This window comes from Dipodomys spectabilis, unplaced genomic scaffold (genome assembly GCF_019054845.1).
Source record: "Dipodomys spectabilis isolate Male_0828 unplaced genomic scaffold, ASM1905484v1 ptg000098l, whole genome shotgun sequence".
NCBI lineage: Eukaryota > Metazoa > Chordata > Mammalia > Rodentia > Heteromyidae > Dipodomys > Dipodomys spectabilis.
In genome coordinates this window covers 20,828,964-20,844,268 of record NW_024870775.1, presented here as the reverse complement: position 1 = coordinate 20,844,268, position 15,305 = coordinate 20,828,964, and the positions used below count along the sequence as shown (strand labels likewise).

At 35.0% G+C, this 15,305-nt stretch overlaps 1 protein-coding gene across 11 annotated transcripts in view; it reads left to right on the top strand.

The window, feature by feature from the left end:
* Ptprd (protein tyrosine phosphatase receptor type D) overlaps positions 1–15,305 on the top strand; it is a 514,161-nt gene that overhangs the window by 318,895 nt on the left and 179,961 nt on the right. For all 11 annotated transcript variants that reach the window (XM_042686894.1, XM_042686896.1, XM_042686890.1 and 8 more), the window contains exons 7-9: positions 80–349; positions 3,432–4,013; positions 14,259–14,392. In XM_042686894.1, the coding sequence (XP_042542828.1) occupies positions 80–349; positions 3,432–4,013; positions 14,259–14,392 (986 nt within the window). The remainder of the gene's footprint in view (positions 1–79; positions 350–3,431; positions 4,014–14,258; positions 14,393–15,305) is intronic.

Genomic DNA, 15,305 nt, shown 5'->3' with positions numbered 1-15,305 from the left:
CAGTGCATGTCATGTGTTTAATAAGCCACTCTTTTCCTTGCCTTGTATATGTCATCATCTTCCTTGTGTTTCATTCCAGTTCGCCGTGTCCCACCAAGATTCTCTATCCCACCCACTAATCATGAAATCATGCCAGGTGGAAGTGTTAATATCACCTGTGTGGCAGTGGGGTCACCAATGCCTTATGTGAAGTGGATGTTGGGGGCAGAAGATTTGACACCTGAAGATGACATGCCTATTGGGAGAAATGTCTTAGAACTGAATGATGTAAGACAGTCAGCAAATTATACCTGTGTTGCCATGTCAACACTAGGTGTCATTGAAGCAATAGCACAGATCACTGTCAAAGGTATGTATATGTCAGAGTGCTCTCAACACACCTGATTCATGTTTCTTTCCTTAGAATTCTACAATGCCTCTATTTAGTGCTCAAAATTTTAAATGCAGAGAACCTAATCATACTTAAGATAATCATTATATATAAGCTACAAGGACCTTTGGTAATCAGATTTTTATTTAAAATAAAGTATTGGATAACTAAATAGAGAATATTAGCAAAATATGTAGCAATGAGTTGTGCCCAGGCACCAACCAAACAGGATTAGGAATGCTATATCTGCTCATGCATTGTTGTAATATTATGTTTAATATAAGTCCTGAGTCTTGATTAATGTTGCAAAACAGATCCAAATAAGTAGTACCAATAAGTCATTACCAATAAAAACAAAAAAATGTAAATATTATTTAATTTGGTTTGGTTTTATTTTGTACTTTGCATAGATGAAATAATACCTTCTTGACATAAACATATTAAACCAAAGCAACGTTTTCAATAAAAATATAAAACAGAAGAAAATAAAAATGAACAATATTGAAAAGTAGTAATAGCATTTTTACTTGTTCATTATTTGTAGAATTGTATAAAACGTGCACATTGGATCAGACTGAGTGTGACTAGAGCTTACTGCAAATGTTAGAATTATTGCAAAATGAACAAATCATCTTCCCTTAGTAGAAAGAATGCACTTAGACATGTTATAATTGTTGTCTTATCGTTAAGAAAGCATAAAACCCAATAATGTGACTTGAGTACACATAAATGACATTTACAGTTATTTAAAATAACATTATGTATTTTAATGTATTAAGCCTACTGTATTTACATATTACAGACACAAAACATATTGTGCCATAAATATTACTTGACAAAGCTAATAATGTCAGCTAAATATCAACATACAAGACTTTAATTAGCAACATTTTTATTTACCTTCAAAGTTCACAAAGACATATAGAAGATATCTGGCTTGCTCCCTTCTTTGAAAAATACAACAAAGTGTCAAGCTAGAGGATTTGAACAAATGTCTTTTTTATTATTTTTAGAACATTTACCAGGCCAAATATTATCATACTTTTGTTTTTAGGGTAATATGCAAATATTGAATCATCTCTTTTCATAATGACTATTTGTGCTTTAAATATTTGAAAGTTTGTGAAAGGCTTTAAAGAATGCAAAAGCAGGAGTCACATTGAACTAATGTCTGTTCATGTTCTTATCTTTGTTTTCCTAACTGCCAATTTCTCACTCTGTGTACTTCAGAAATTCAGCATAAGGGTATATATTGAAGGCAAAAAGAAAGAAAAAAAGAGAGAAATCAAAATGGAAAGAAATGCTTGAAAAAGTGAGGAAACATCATTCAGTCAATCCTCAGGAAAAATCTACTTGGTGCCAGGCAATGTTATGGTACTGAGAATACAGGAAAAAGCTGGTGCTTTTTAGAAAGCAACAATTCCCAGGGCTGTTGTAACTTTTGCCTTTATGTTGAAAAGGACCTAGGTATACAAATAAATTGGTCATAGAATACTATGTTATGAGTGTCCTTAAAAAACTGACTACTAGATTCGGGCATCAGTGGCTCACACCTGTAATCCTAGCTACTCAGAAGGCTGAGATCTGAGGATCACACTTCAAAGCCAGTCCAGGCAGGAAAGTCCATGAGACTCTACTGTCCAATAAACCACCAGAAAACCAGAAATGGCCTTGTGGCTCAAGTGGTAGAGCGCTCGCTGTGAGCTGAAGAGCTCAGGGATAGTACTTAGGCTGAAGAGCTCGGGGATAGTACTTAGGCCCAGGGTTCAAGCCCGTTGACTGACACACAAACAGAAAAAAGCTGACTACTAGGTTTTTCATTTTCTGGATTTTAAATCAAGAAAATGGGAGTTAAGGACTGTGGACACGGCTTAAGCGGTAGAGTGCTTGCCGAACAAATGGGAATTCATTTCCTAGTAACTCATCAATACAGATAGCTTGTATGATTAAATAGCATCATTTTGAGTATGATTCTACTCAAATAAGAACATTAGATCTCTCAGATGGATTTAAAAGTTTATTTTTTCAACTACTATAGTTTTAAACATATCTGATGTAGAATGTAGAACATTTATTGTTACTGATAATAAAATGCTTTAAAAAGTTGTTTGCAAATGGCTTAAGTTCTTTTAGGATATATAATAATTAAAAATGGGGCCCAGAGGCTGGGAAGGTGGCTCAGTGGTAGAGTGCTTGCCTTGCATGCATGAGGCCTTGGGTTTGATTCCTCAGTACCCCATAAGCAAAAAGAAAAAAGCTGGAAGTGGCACTGTGGCTCAAGTGGTAGAGCACTAGCCTTGAGCTGAAGAGCTGAGAGACAGTGCCCAAGCCCACACAACTGGACCAAAAAAATAAAACTAAAATAAAATGGGGCCCAGAATTATTATTCTTTTTTACTTTAAAATTCTTCAGTGTATGTTTTGATATGTACATATGACTAGTGATCTAAAAGAGGATCCTATGCATGCTGGGTAAGCATTGTACTCCAGCACTACACTCAAGTCTTGCTTTTCTTTATAATTAGTTTAATAACATTTGCTGTTATTTATTTCTATTATGTATTTATTGTGGCACGGGTCATGTGACCAACATCTTGGTATAATATGTGCAACTACGGATTCTTTTGAGGGTGACAGGTCCATTCTAAGGGGTCTCATTCATCTTCATAGCAAACTCATGAAGCTCAAATTCAGATACACACTACAGCTCCGGTAATTACGGTTTTCCCATTTTCCACATGAAGAAGCTAAAGCTAAGAGAGGTTACTAACACAGCCTGGATCTCTCAGCTAGTAGTACATGGTAGATTTGGATACAAAATATATGCAATCAATATATGCCCAACTATATGCAATCAATATGTGGAAGTCAACTAGAATTACTGTCCTCTGTGTATGTCTCACTGTACATTCTGACCTCTCTGAATGCTGTCTTTTGCTTTGATTTCATCCAGTCAGTCATTCAATAGATATATAGTCCTGTTGTTCCAAGTGCAGAATATTGTGGATTCTTGTAACATCATGGAGAAGACGAGTCTTCATTCTCTTTTCTCTGTTCCTAAGCCTTACCCAAACCTCCAGGAACTCCAGTAGTGACTGAAAGCACTGCTACAAGCATCACCCTAACATGGGACTCTGGGAACCCTGAGCCTGTCTCCTACTACATCATTCAGCATAAACCTAAAAATTCTGAGGAACCTTACAAAGAAATCGATGGGGTAGCAACCACACGCTACAGTGTTGCTGGACTAAGTCCCTACTCGGATTATGAATTCAGAGTTGTAGCTGTCAATAACATTGGGCGGGGGCCTCCCAGTGAACCTGTGTTAACACAAACCTCAGAGCAAGCACCATCCAGTGCCCCAAGGGATGTCCAGGCACGGATGTTGAGCTCAACCACCATCTTGGTACAGTGGAAGGAACCTGAGGAGCCAAATGGACAGATCCAAGGATACAGAGTGTATTATACCATGGATCCTACTCAACATGTCAACAACTGGATGAAACATAATGTAGCAGATAGCCAAATCACTACCATTGGCAATTTAGTGCCCCAGAAAACATATTCAGTCAAAGTGTTGGCTTTTACCTCAATTGGAGATGGTCCTCTCTCAAGTGACATACAAGTCATCACTCAGACAGGAGGTAAGTCAGGTTTAGCAGGGAAATCAAACCAGATGGAGAGGTTAAGAGTTAGAGATGGGAAAGGTGTAAAGAGAAAACTAACAGTATTATATACGTTTTGGGGATTTAGGGCTTCAGATTGAGAGGCTGTTAGTCGAAAAAGGAATAAAGAACTAAAAGCATAACCATTTTAACTAGCAGTATGTTGTTGGCAGCCTATTTTATTAATTTGCATGATAATTATTTGAAGCCTCTTCTGGAAGGGCTGGAAGAATATCTTCTCTTTGCACTGATTTGAACAGCATGAAACTATGTGACTTTAGGTTAGTGGTTCTTTTAGTGTCTTAAGCTGTTATTTGACTTTTGTAAATTTGGAAGCTTCAAGATAAAGTTGAAGATAAAGCTGTCAGGGGAGCTAGAATAGTTAAATCTTTTATTCCAGGAACCTGCTTGCTTACAAATAAATATTTTCAGAATGCCTCAGGATTTTATTTTCCTTTAGATGGCCTTGTTAGATGCAAAAGACAGCTGACACAATCTCAGACTGATTTGGGAGGCCTGGTTTGCCTATTTTATGATGTGCAGGAGCAGATGCAAAAGTATCTTATGATGAAAACGTGGTCCTATCTGGCTTTATTTTCATAAGAAGATATCAAACTCCTTTGATATTTGATTCAATTGATGTTTTGCCTTGGTTTGGGAATGTTAAATAATACATTTCTTATAAAGAGTATTCTAGAGCATCGAAGAAAGAAGCTATTCATTTGTTATAGTGGTGGCTCTTTGACCGCTTGCATTAATAGATGATGATTTTGACATCAGGGCTAGGTTGCTCTGAAACTCTACATGAAAACCTTATTACTAGAGTCAGTATAAAAACATAATCCATTGTTAATTGTGGTGATGAACTACAATTTTCTCAGGTGACCAAACTAGATAATATACCCATTATCTGGTTTCATTGAGCCTCTGACTTGTTTTCATAGATGGCCCTACTTTATATAATCATCGGATTCATTTTTCTATATTTAATTGCTCTGAGTGATCTCAGCATATTTACACCTGGCCTGCTTTTGTTTTATTTTCATACATTTTTGGTTCTCTCTAAATTTGATACTTTCTCTATTACAATACACAAATACTAACTATACAAATGTATGTTTTATCACACTTGTACTGCCACCCATCAGTTTTCTCTTCCTGGCGTTTTCAGTCTCTCTCAAATTATTTGCTATATTAATAGGCAGAAAAATTCTTTCGACTGACTTTATTTTAAAAGCTTTTCAGTAAAGAAAATAAAAATCTGAATCTAGTTCTAAATTTTTTCCTACTTGTTCTAATCTTTCAAAAGTGGTTAAATTCATTTGAGATTCTTTCTTATGCGATTCTAGCCGCTCTAGAACCGTGAACAGATGATAAGGAGGTAGATGGCAGCGTATTTTCTATTTCAAACCTTTTCAATTTTTCAGCTGTGATGTGTATTGCATCTTTTATGTTAGAGTAACATAACCATAGTTTAAATCCTAAACTATCATTCGTTAGCTCGGTGAATTTGCTCGAGTTCATTCATATGTCAGCTTCAGTTGCTATGAAGAAATCCCTGCAATAAATAACTTCAAAAGGGAAAAATAGTTTATCTTGGCTTATAGTTTCTGAAATTTCACTCTATGGTTGATAGGCTCCATTGCTTTAGTTTCTCTGAGGAGGCAGAACATGGAAGGGAACGTTTGGTAAAGCTCATTTCCTAGCTGTAAAGCAAAGAGTATAACATAACAGATTACCAGTATAGTCTTCAAGAGCACACACCCAAGCACCTAACTTACTCACACTAAGGCTCATCTCCTGTAGGTTCTACAACTTATCAGTAGAAACACAGACTGACAATCAAACCTTTAACTTATGGCCTTATGGGGAAATGTTTAAGACTCTGCAAATTTTTTTTTCTGTCAGTTTTGAGACTTGAACTCCGGGACTGGGGCGCTGTCCCTCAGCTCTTCAGCTCAAGGCCAGCCCTCCACCCCTTGAGCTACAACACCACTTCTGGGAGTGTTTAAGATTTAAACCATAAAACTTTATTCTGAACTTTAGGTTTCTAAGCTATAATAACAACCACCCTTAGACTTTTTGTAGTATTTTTTTCCTAGGGCTACTGCCATAGTTTTCAATATTAGCTAATGTAAGCACAAGAATCTCTAGTCTCACATTTCCAGGACCTAGGATAGCCAAACACAAGGGTTGGCAGGGTTGCTTCCTATGCAAGTTATGAGGAAAAAATGTTTTCTACACCTCTTTCCTAACTTCTAGTGACTTACTGGCAATGGTTTTTGCTTACTGGCTTGTAGAAACCGCATCTGATATCTTCTTTCATCTCTACCTGGTGTTACTCCTATCAACAATCATTGTTTAAAAGACCAGTAGTCAAAGTAGATTAGGGCCTTTTTATGTAACCTCATTTTGATCTATTATATATTTAACTCATTCAATTCCATTCAAAACTGAAAGTGGAGAAGATACTTGAAAATTTAGTAAGTAAAATATAATGATGATAATGATGATGATGATGATGATGATGATGATAATGATGATGATGATGACGATGATGGCTAATGTATAATCAACACAATGCTGTGAAATTCCCATGTACTTATCGTCATTGTCCAATTGGTATGAAATTACCCCATTTGACAATGAGCAAATTGAGGATAAAAGAGAGTAAAAATAATTTGGAAACTTCTCTTGGGTCATCAAGTTCCTCAGAAGAAAAGAAAAAAAATATTTTTTTATTGTAAAGATACTGTATAGAGGGGTTACACAGTTACATGAGTAAGAATGAGTACATTTCCTATCAAACATTGTTACCTCCTCGTTTGTTTTTCCCCAACCATCCCTTCTCACCCACCTCCCCAAATCCTTCCTCTCCCCCACTTGAAGTTGTAAAGTTCATTTTCGACATAGTGTCTTGCACATCTTATTGTTACAATGGGTCATTCTGTATCCTTATTTCAGCATTTTGTTATTTCCCTTCCCCTCTCCAAATTAAAAACTGTATAAACAAGATGCAGGGCACCAGAATCAAATACAGTGAAAACAGGCATTATACCATGGGGGAAAACATACAAAAGAAACATTGAAACATTAAAAACAACAGCCAGAAAGATAAAAACCTCTTGTGTCCCTAACTTGGGATTCATTTTGCTTAATATCATCTTCTCTGGTCATATGTACATAGCTTTTGACCTTTTCTGCTTGCACTAGACATATACTAGTTATTGCAAATAAGGAAAACCATGGGATCTATGTTTCTTTGGGCTTGGTTTACTTCACTTAATATATATTTTTTCTAAGTCTTTCCATTTCCTAACAAATGGGTCAGTGTCTTTCTTTCTGATGGAGGCATAGAATTCCAATATATATACATATATGTATATATATACACATACGTACATGCATGTATGTATATATGTACATATATATATATATATATCACATTTTCTTGATCTATTTGTCTACTGAAGGGCTTCTGGGTTTGTTCCATATCTTAGCTATGGTGAATAATGCTGCAATAAACATAGTTCCGCTGGTAGCTTTATTATGACCTTGTTTATGAGCATTTGGGTAAATGCCCAAAAGTGGGATTTCTGGGTCATAGGGGAGCTCTATGTGGAGTCTTCTGAGGAACCTCCATACTGCTTTCCAAAGTGGTTAAACAAGGTTACACTCCCACTAACAATGCAGTAGGGTTCTCTTTTGGGCACATCCCTTCCAGCATCTGTTGATATTAGAAGAAAAGAAAATTTGAATCCATCACTTTTAACCGGCATCATTTATGTGATAGTCTTACTGTTTTGAGCCTATAATGGTTCAAGAAAAAAATAGAAGCAAAAGAGAAAATCAACATGTATCATTTATTCAAGTCTTGAAGATTTTAATATGTCATTTCTGGAATACTTGAGGTTACTTTTAGATTATACCAGAGCAAAAGTACTCTGAAAAAAATAAGTAAGAGTAATATTTTTTTCTTTATAAGGTTATTATACTCAATCACTAAATTAGGATCTAAGTTTTGTAACCACTGATTTCAATACAGAAATCAATATTTCACATCTTTATTTTCTGAAGGTAAGAATATTTAGCCACCCTAGAAACAGGTTGTTCTAAAGCAAACTTTGACCAACATTTGGAAATGAAAATCCTGAGATTCTTTGTGTTGAGAACATCAAATGACAGACCACATGTGCCTTCGATTATAATGCAGTAAAATTAGATATATGTATAAACAGAGCTTATTATTATTTTAATACTACCAGTGGATGTTATATAACATTGAATATCTTGATGAAATATGTGTTGGAACAGAGGCATTTGAGTTAATGTGATCTAAGGACCTTGCTTTTAGAAAGCCTAATTTGATTTAATAACGAAATTTAGAAACTGTAGATACATTTGCCATGGAATATCTTAGAATAGTTTTCCATCTCTCTAACTCCTTTTTACATTAAGCAGTTTCTAAGAACTTACCATGATAGTTGTACTTTTAATGCCCATTGATTGAGAAGATATATAATGACATAAAGACTTGTGCTTGCCAAGATCAACAGGCTAAGAAAACCCTCCAAAATAGCCCAGCAATTTGATCTGTTCCATAAACATAATTAACAAAGGCCATTTTATGTTAGTGGACACCTGCCAAATACAATGATGTGAGTTCTGATATAATTAATGTTGACCTGATCCTTTTTCCTCTGCGGACTAGCTATTCTTAGCAGCATTGCACTGTAAGGACAGAAATCCATTGTCAAATATTCTTTTAGATAAGTCATGTAAACTTAAGGTATGATTATTTTACTGCAATTTTTATCTCTTCTCAGCCTCCCCAAACTCACTATTCAAAAATATGTATGGATTTGAGCATGCCTGAATTCCCTATACACAGAAATAAACATTTTTATGTCTTTTGTACTGGCAGGTGCTCATCTCCTTACATTATCCTTAATTCTCTGATGCTCACATTCTTAGCTTTGTTTAAAATCAAACACACAGGAAATATTACTAAGGGATCAAATCATTTAAAAGGAACATCAACACAATGGGTCGCATCTATGATAATTGTCAGAACGGATTCGTAGGGATTGATACAGATCCCTCTCTCTCTCTCTCTCTCTCTCTCTCTCTCTCTCTCTCTCTCTCTCTCTCTCTCTTTCTCTCTCTCTCTGTATACGTACAGACAGACAGGCAGGCAGACAGACAGACAGACAGACAGACAGACAGACAGATAGATAGATAGATAGATAGATAGAGGATATCAAGGGATGATCATTTTATTTTGTAATTATGGAGTTCTCCTTGGCTCCAAATATGAGTACTGTTAGCTAAACTAAATTTATCTTTAAACACTTTTATAAAAAATATTTTGATTAAGTAGGTAAATTTTCTAGAAATAAACCTGTATTCCATGTTTATCATAGTGGTAACTTCTGGTGTATAAGTCATTTACACTAAGTTTACCCTGGAGCCACGGGGAATGTATGCCATTAACAAGAGAGGTATTTATATCATGCTAGCGAAATGTGATCATTTTTAGACTACACATTTAGAAGGGTAAGGGACCTTCCCATCATTTTTTTCATATAAAGGGCTACTATTTTTATACAAGATGCACAAATAAAACTGATAAAGAAATGCAATGAATTGCATCTTGATTTTATAAATGTCACTTGGTATTTGTGCTGAGCAGAGACATTCAGAATCTTAATTCCTAATATGAATCACTTTCTTTGAGTTTTCTTTAGAAAGAATATCTGTCTTCTAATACTTCTATGCATTAGATAGACTCTTGGGAAAATCTGTTGACACTCTTTAGAGTATAGGCCTTTAAGAGATAAAGAAATGTATACATTTATGAAACTAATACTAATAGGTACCATTGACATTAAGTTTGCTAGGGAAGCCAATTTAGGCTAAGCATGGTGGCTACTCCAGAGGTAAAATTGGGAAGATAGTCTTAAGAACAGCTATGCAAAGGTTAGAAAAACCTCCTTCTCATGCAATCAAAGTTGGGTATGCATGCCTGTCATTTCAGCTTTGCAGGAAGAATAAACAGGATTGTGGTCCTGGCTAATCAAAGCATAAACATGAGACCTTATCTGAAAATTAATGAAAGCAAACAGTGCTAAGGGTCTGACTGAAATAGTAAAGCATCTATCTAGCAGGCATAACATCCTCAATTCAAACCCCAGAACTTAAAAGAAGCAAGTTCTACAGTTCTAATGCAAATGCTGAGAAATGAAAATGTGATACAATATACATTATGATGATTAGGGATATTGTTCTTTATATTTTTATAACTTTATAAATTATTCCATGAGTTTATATAAACAGGCAATCACAACAAAGTAAAAACAACTTCCTTCCAGTTGTCAAAATTATGAGTCCAGTTTAAATTCTTTCCCCTCGATGGTTTTAACAAAGAAGATAAGCAGGCTAGATGTAAATACAGCGATAAAATTTAACTTTTTTATTTATATTTAATGAAAGTTGACAGTAAAATCTGTGCAGATGCTTGTGTATTAAGTACATGTTTTGTCAGAGATATACTTGGAGCACTTACAGATTGGACTCCTTGTCTTGAATTTTGTTTTGTTTTACTATCACCATAATTCTGACTGTGGCTTTTATTGTTATTATCATCATCCATCAATAGGGTAGCTACCTTGGTAAAGTAGTAGATATTTTAGCAATAATGACTTCTCTAGTACCATTGGTAATATCTTACATTATAACATGGCAAGATGAAATTGTAGTTTAGCCATATAAAATGGACCAAACTTTATGTCTTTAGAGATAATATCTAAATTTTATTCAGATATTAATCTCTGTTAGTATATAAAGATTTATAATCACATTAGTGATTTGTTTTTCTCCTTTCATTAGTTTTTCTTTCTTTTATTTAGTTGTCTGGACATTCAGTAAGTAATCAAGAAGCAGAACATAATCTCACAGGATATGAAGATTATTTAAATATATTTAAAAAATATTTGTTCTGCACTTACGTTCTGTTGTCCATGTCTGTGCCAGTATTCTCACATACCTCTTTTAATGTAAAGGGATCACACTTAAATCTAGATGTGTTTATTTGATCATGATTTTTAAGAATCTCATATTTTCTCATATAATTACTACCATTTAACTGGTGAGCTAGCTAATAACTTAAGAAGTGAAGTCAAATAAAATTATAAAATAAAATACATGTAAGCAAAAAACCCATAAATGAAAGTAAAAATAATAAAAATGAGAAAATATCATTCTGGATACCAGTGGCTCATACCAATAATTCTAGCTACTCAAGAAGCTGAGATGTGAAGATTATAATTCAGAGCAATCCCAAGCAGGAAAGTCTGTGATGTACTTATCACTAACCAGTAAAAAGCTAGATATGGAGCTGTGGCTCAAATGATATTTCTCCAGTTTCAGTGACAAAGCTAAAGGACAGTGCCGGTATCACACACACACACATCTTATATAAAGATAATGAAAACATAATGTATATGTGTTTAGGACTATTTAATATATGTAGGCAAATATGTAGAGAAAACATGAATGTTAATTTTAAAATAAAGTCTCTGTCTCCATATTATTTGGTGAAAACTGTCAGTTAACAGTAAATACACTATTCCTACAGTGGAACAAAGTAAACAAGTAAAGCAATCTGTCTAAGGAAGACTAAGCAGTATCACCTTCAAGACATTTATGATCTCATAACTCAATACAATTAAAAAGATAATACAGGGTACTGATGCATATGCTGAATTTATCCCATAGATACATTTTGCTCTTGCTGTGAATTTTTAAACTCTATTTTCAATCATTAAAAAAGATTTTGCATAGAAGATTCAAGCTGAAAAATGGAGAGAGGAGCGGACAGTGGATAGAGTCATAGTTAATGTACATGTGTACAGGAAACAAGATGGGCAAGAATGGATGGGAAGGAGTCTAGTGAAGAAGATAACACTGGTCAGAATGCATTATGCACAAATGGACAAGTTAAACTGAAACCCCTTTGTACAAATTTTAGACAATAATTTTTTAAATAGACATGGATTTGCTAATAGTTGAGGCCAGATGTTATGAAAGATTATTTTCAACGAGCTGTTATTGACTTGTGTGGAAATAACATTAGACACTGGGATAAAACGGGATTCACATTGTATAAGGCAGCAATCTTCTGAGCTGCCATCCCTCTTCAGGGGCAGGTGTTTCCATGTAAGCTCCGAGCATCATATACCATCTTCACACATCTAATTTCCAATCTGATGTTTCTCAGGTAATTAGATGTCCACTGCAAGTTTAAAATCTAATGAATGAGTTTTCTCCCCAATCCACTTCAAATAAAACAATGAAAGAAAAGGAGAGGATTCCGTATTTATTAGATAAGGTTACATATCATCAACTCCCCTGACAAAAGTTATAAAGCAACCAACCAACAGTGTACCCTCTTGAGTCTGTCATGTGTTCATTTGTTTTATTATTTAGAATAGGAATCTTAATAGAAACAAATACAATGAGAAGGTCAGAAGAAGTTTGTGTCACTAAACAAGAATGAAGCATTGAGACCAAGTAGGAATTTGCTCAAGATATATGATAAAGCAAAAGGTAAACAGTTTAAGAAAAAAGTTAGTTAGGTTTTCAAGATATTTTTAATCAGTGTCAATGGATTGTTAGCAGCAGGCAGGGAAGAAATGAACAACAAGCAATTGCTACCCTGAGAGCATCTCTTCCACATACATGGTCCAGGTTTTTAATTTTTGATTGTTCTCTACTGTATTCCAGCTTGGTTTCAATCTCTAGTTAAGTCAGGATTTCTTCTTTTCTAGTCTTGTAGAAATTAGGAGCTATTAATAATTGAATAGAAGTAGAGAAAAATAAATGATTGCACATATGTACATGCATACTTAGGCTGAGATAGACTGACATCACTTAGCTATTAAAATAAATCATAATTTCTAACTTGTTTGATCACTCTTGGTTTCTACTGTTGCCACCACCAGTGCTTTTGGTATGTCCCTTTTTAAAGTCATATATTTTTCATTTACTTCGTGAAATGCCCACTTGGCATTATTTTCTCTTCTCTTGTTCCTTGATCTTTTTATCTTCATTTCTCTTTGCTTCTCAGGCTGAAAGATTGGGTTAGGTTACCCACTGAGCAAGTACTAGAAAAAATATTATACCCTTAAGTTCCCAGAAGCATCAAATTAATGAACAGCTCAATGGTGAGAGAGGGGGAAAAGGAGAAGGATGAAGGCAACTAGAAATATGAAGCACTGATTATTTGTGGCCTTATGTATCAGTCTAATTCATACCTTCTGACAATCTAGAGCAATGCAATAATCACTAGGGATCCTTTAGGCTGAATCACTCTGAACAAAGGATTCTACCCCCTGATTCTGCACTCATATCACACAGCTGAGTATAAAACAAAAATAAATGTATTTTATATCTTCAAATTCCGCTTAGCCTGTGAAAATCCTTCAAACATATGATGTTATATATCAGCTATAAATGAAATTGGGCGTGTTTTATAATGTTTACTTTTAAGTTTCAAAAAACCCACTTTGGAAGCTTTTCCCCTCAGTGTGAAATGTTGTCATTGTTTCTTATTTTTCTCCTCTTTTTCTTCCACTCCTTTCCTTCTCTTCCTTCTCTGTTTCCCGACCTTCTTGTTCCTCCTTCTCTTTCTCCTTTCCCTCCCCCCTCCTCTTCTTCCTCTTGTTCTTCATCTTTATCATCTTCATTCATCTTTTTCTCCTCCTCCCTACATGATATCTGTAGGGTTTATTGGTAGAGTCAAGGTGGAATTTTTGAAATATTTTGATACTGCCTTGAATGACCCATAGAGTACTAGAGAATACACTGAAAATAACAGTAGATTTTATGTATTATGAACTTGTTAGTTTTAAGCACTATTGCAGAGGCATGATGTTAATCATCTCATTTCTTAACAATAGTTTAATGAAGTAAAATTTTTCTTAAAATTGTATTTACAGATTCATAGATACATAATTTACTTGTTAATTCTACTATATCTTGTATACACTTCTTCCTATGAATGAGGAAAAATGGTATAAATATGAAGAAATAACCTTGGGCATTTAGTTCTTCATCAGCTTACTGATGTAGACACATTTCAAGCAGTTAAACAGTTCAATAGTGGGCAAATTTACTGATAACTTTGGTGACAGTTATGTCAATCCTTTGCCTCCCTGTTTTTAGTACCAGGGCAGCCACTAAACTTCAAAGCAGAACCTGAGTCTGAAACAAGCATTTTGCTCTCTTGGACACCTCCACGTTCCGACACCATCGCCAGCTATGAACTAGTCTACAAAGATGGGGAGCTTGGAGAGGAGGTGAGTGCAAGCTTCTCTCTTCACCATCTTTCAGCACATTGTTTTTGGTTTTCCTTTTTTGAGTTTACCCAAGTTCTTAGTGAGATACCTGTAGAGGAACTTTGTAGGAAAAATGTATTCAGTGATAGAAGGAATAAGTTCATTTCCAATTTACCATCTTCTAGGTAGCCTTGTGGCAATAGGTCATACTGTGTCCTTGCTTCAGTGTTTGGTTATTCTTTCCCTTCCCCGAAATAGACAAATGTATATACAAGATGCAGGGTACCAAAATCAAATACAGTGACAACAGGGGATATATCAAAGGGGGAAGAACATGCAAAGGAAACAAAAAAAATCACATAGTACATTAAAAACAACAATAAAGAAAGACCTCGTGTGTTCATATCTTGGGGTTCATTTTACTTAGCATCATCTTATATGGTCATATATGCATAGATTTTGAGCTTTTCTGCTCATCTGATAAAATTATCTTAGACGTATATTAATTATTAGAAATGAGGGAAACCATGGGACCTCTATTTCTTTGGGTCTGGCTTACTTTACTTGATATGATTTTTTCCAAGTCTTTCCATTTCCTAACAAATGGGGCGGTGTCATTCTTTCTGAGAGAAGCATAGAGTTCCATTGTGTATATATACCAGATTTTCTTGATTTGTTCATCTACCTAGGGGCATCTGGGTTGATTCCATTTCTTGGCTGTGGTAAATAATGCTGCGATGAATATGGTCATACTGGTGGGTTTAGTGAGGCCTTGTTTGTGGACATTTGGGTAGATTCCCAGAAGTGGGATTGCTGGGTCATAGGGGAGCTCTATGTGTAGTTTTTTGTTTTGTTTTGTTTTGTTTTTGAGGAACCTCCATACTGCTTTCCAGAGTGGTTGAACAAGTTTGCACTCCCACCAACAATGTAGTAC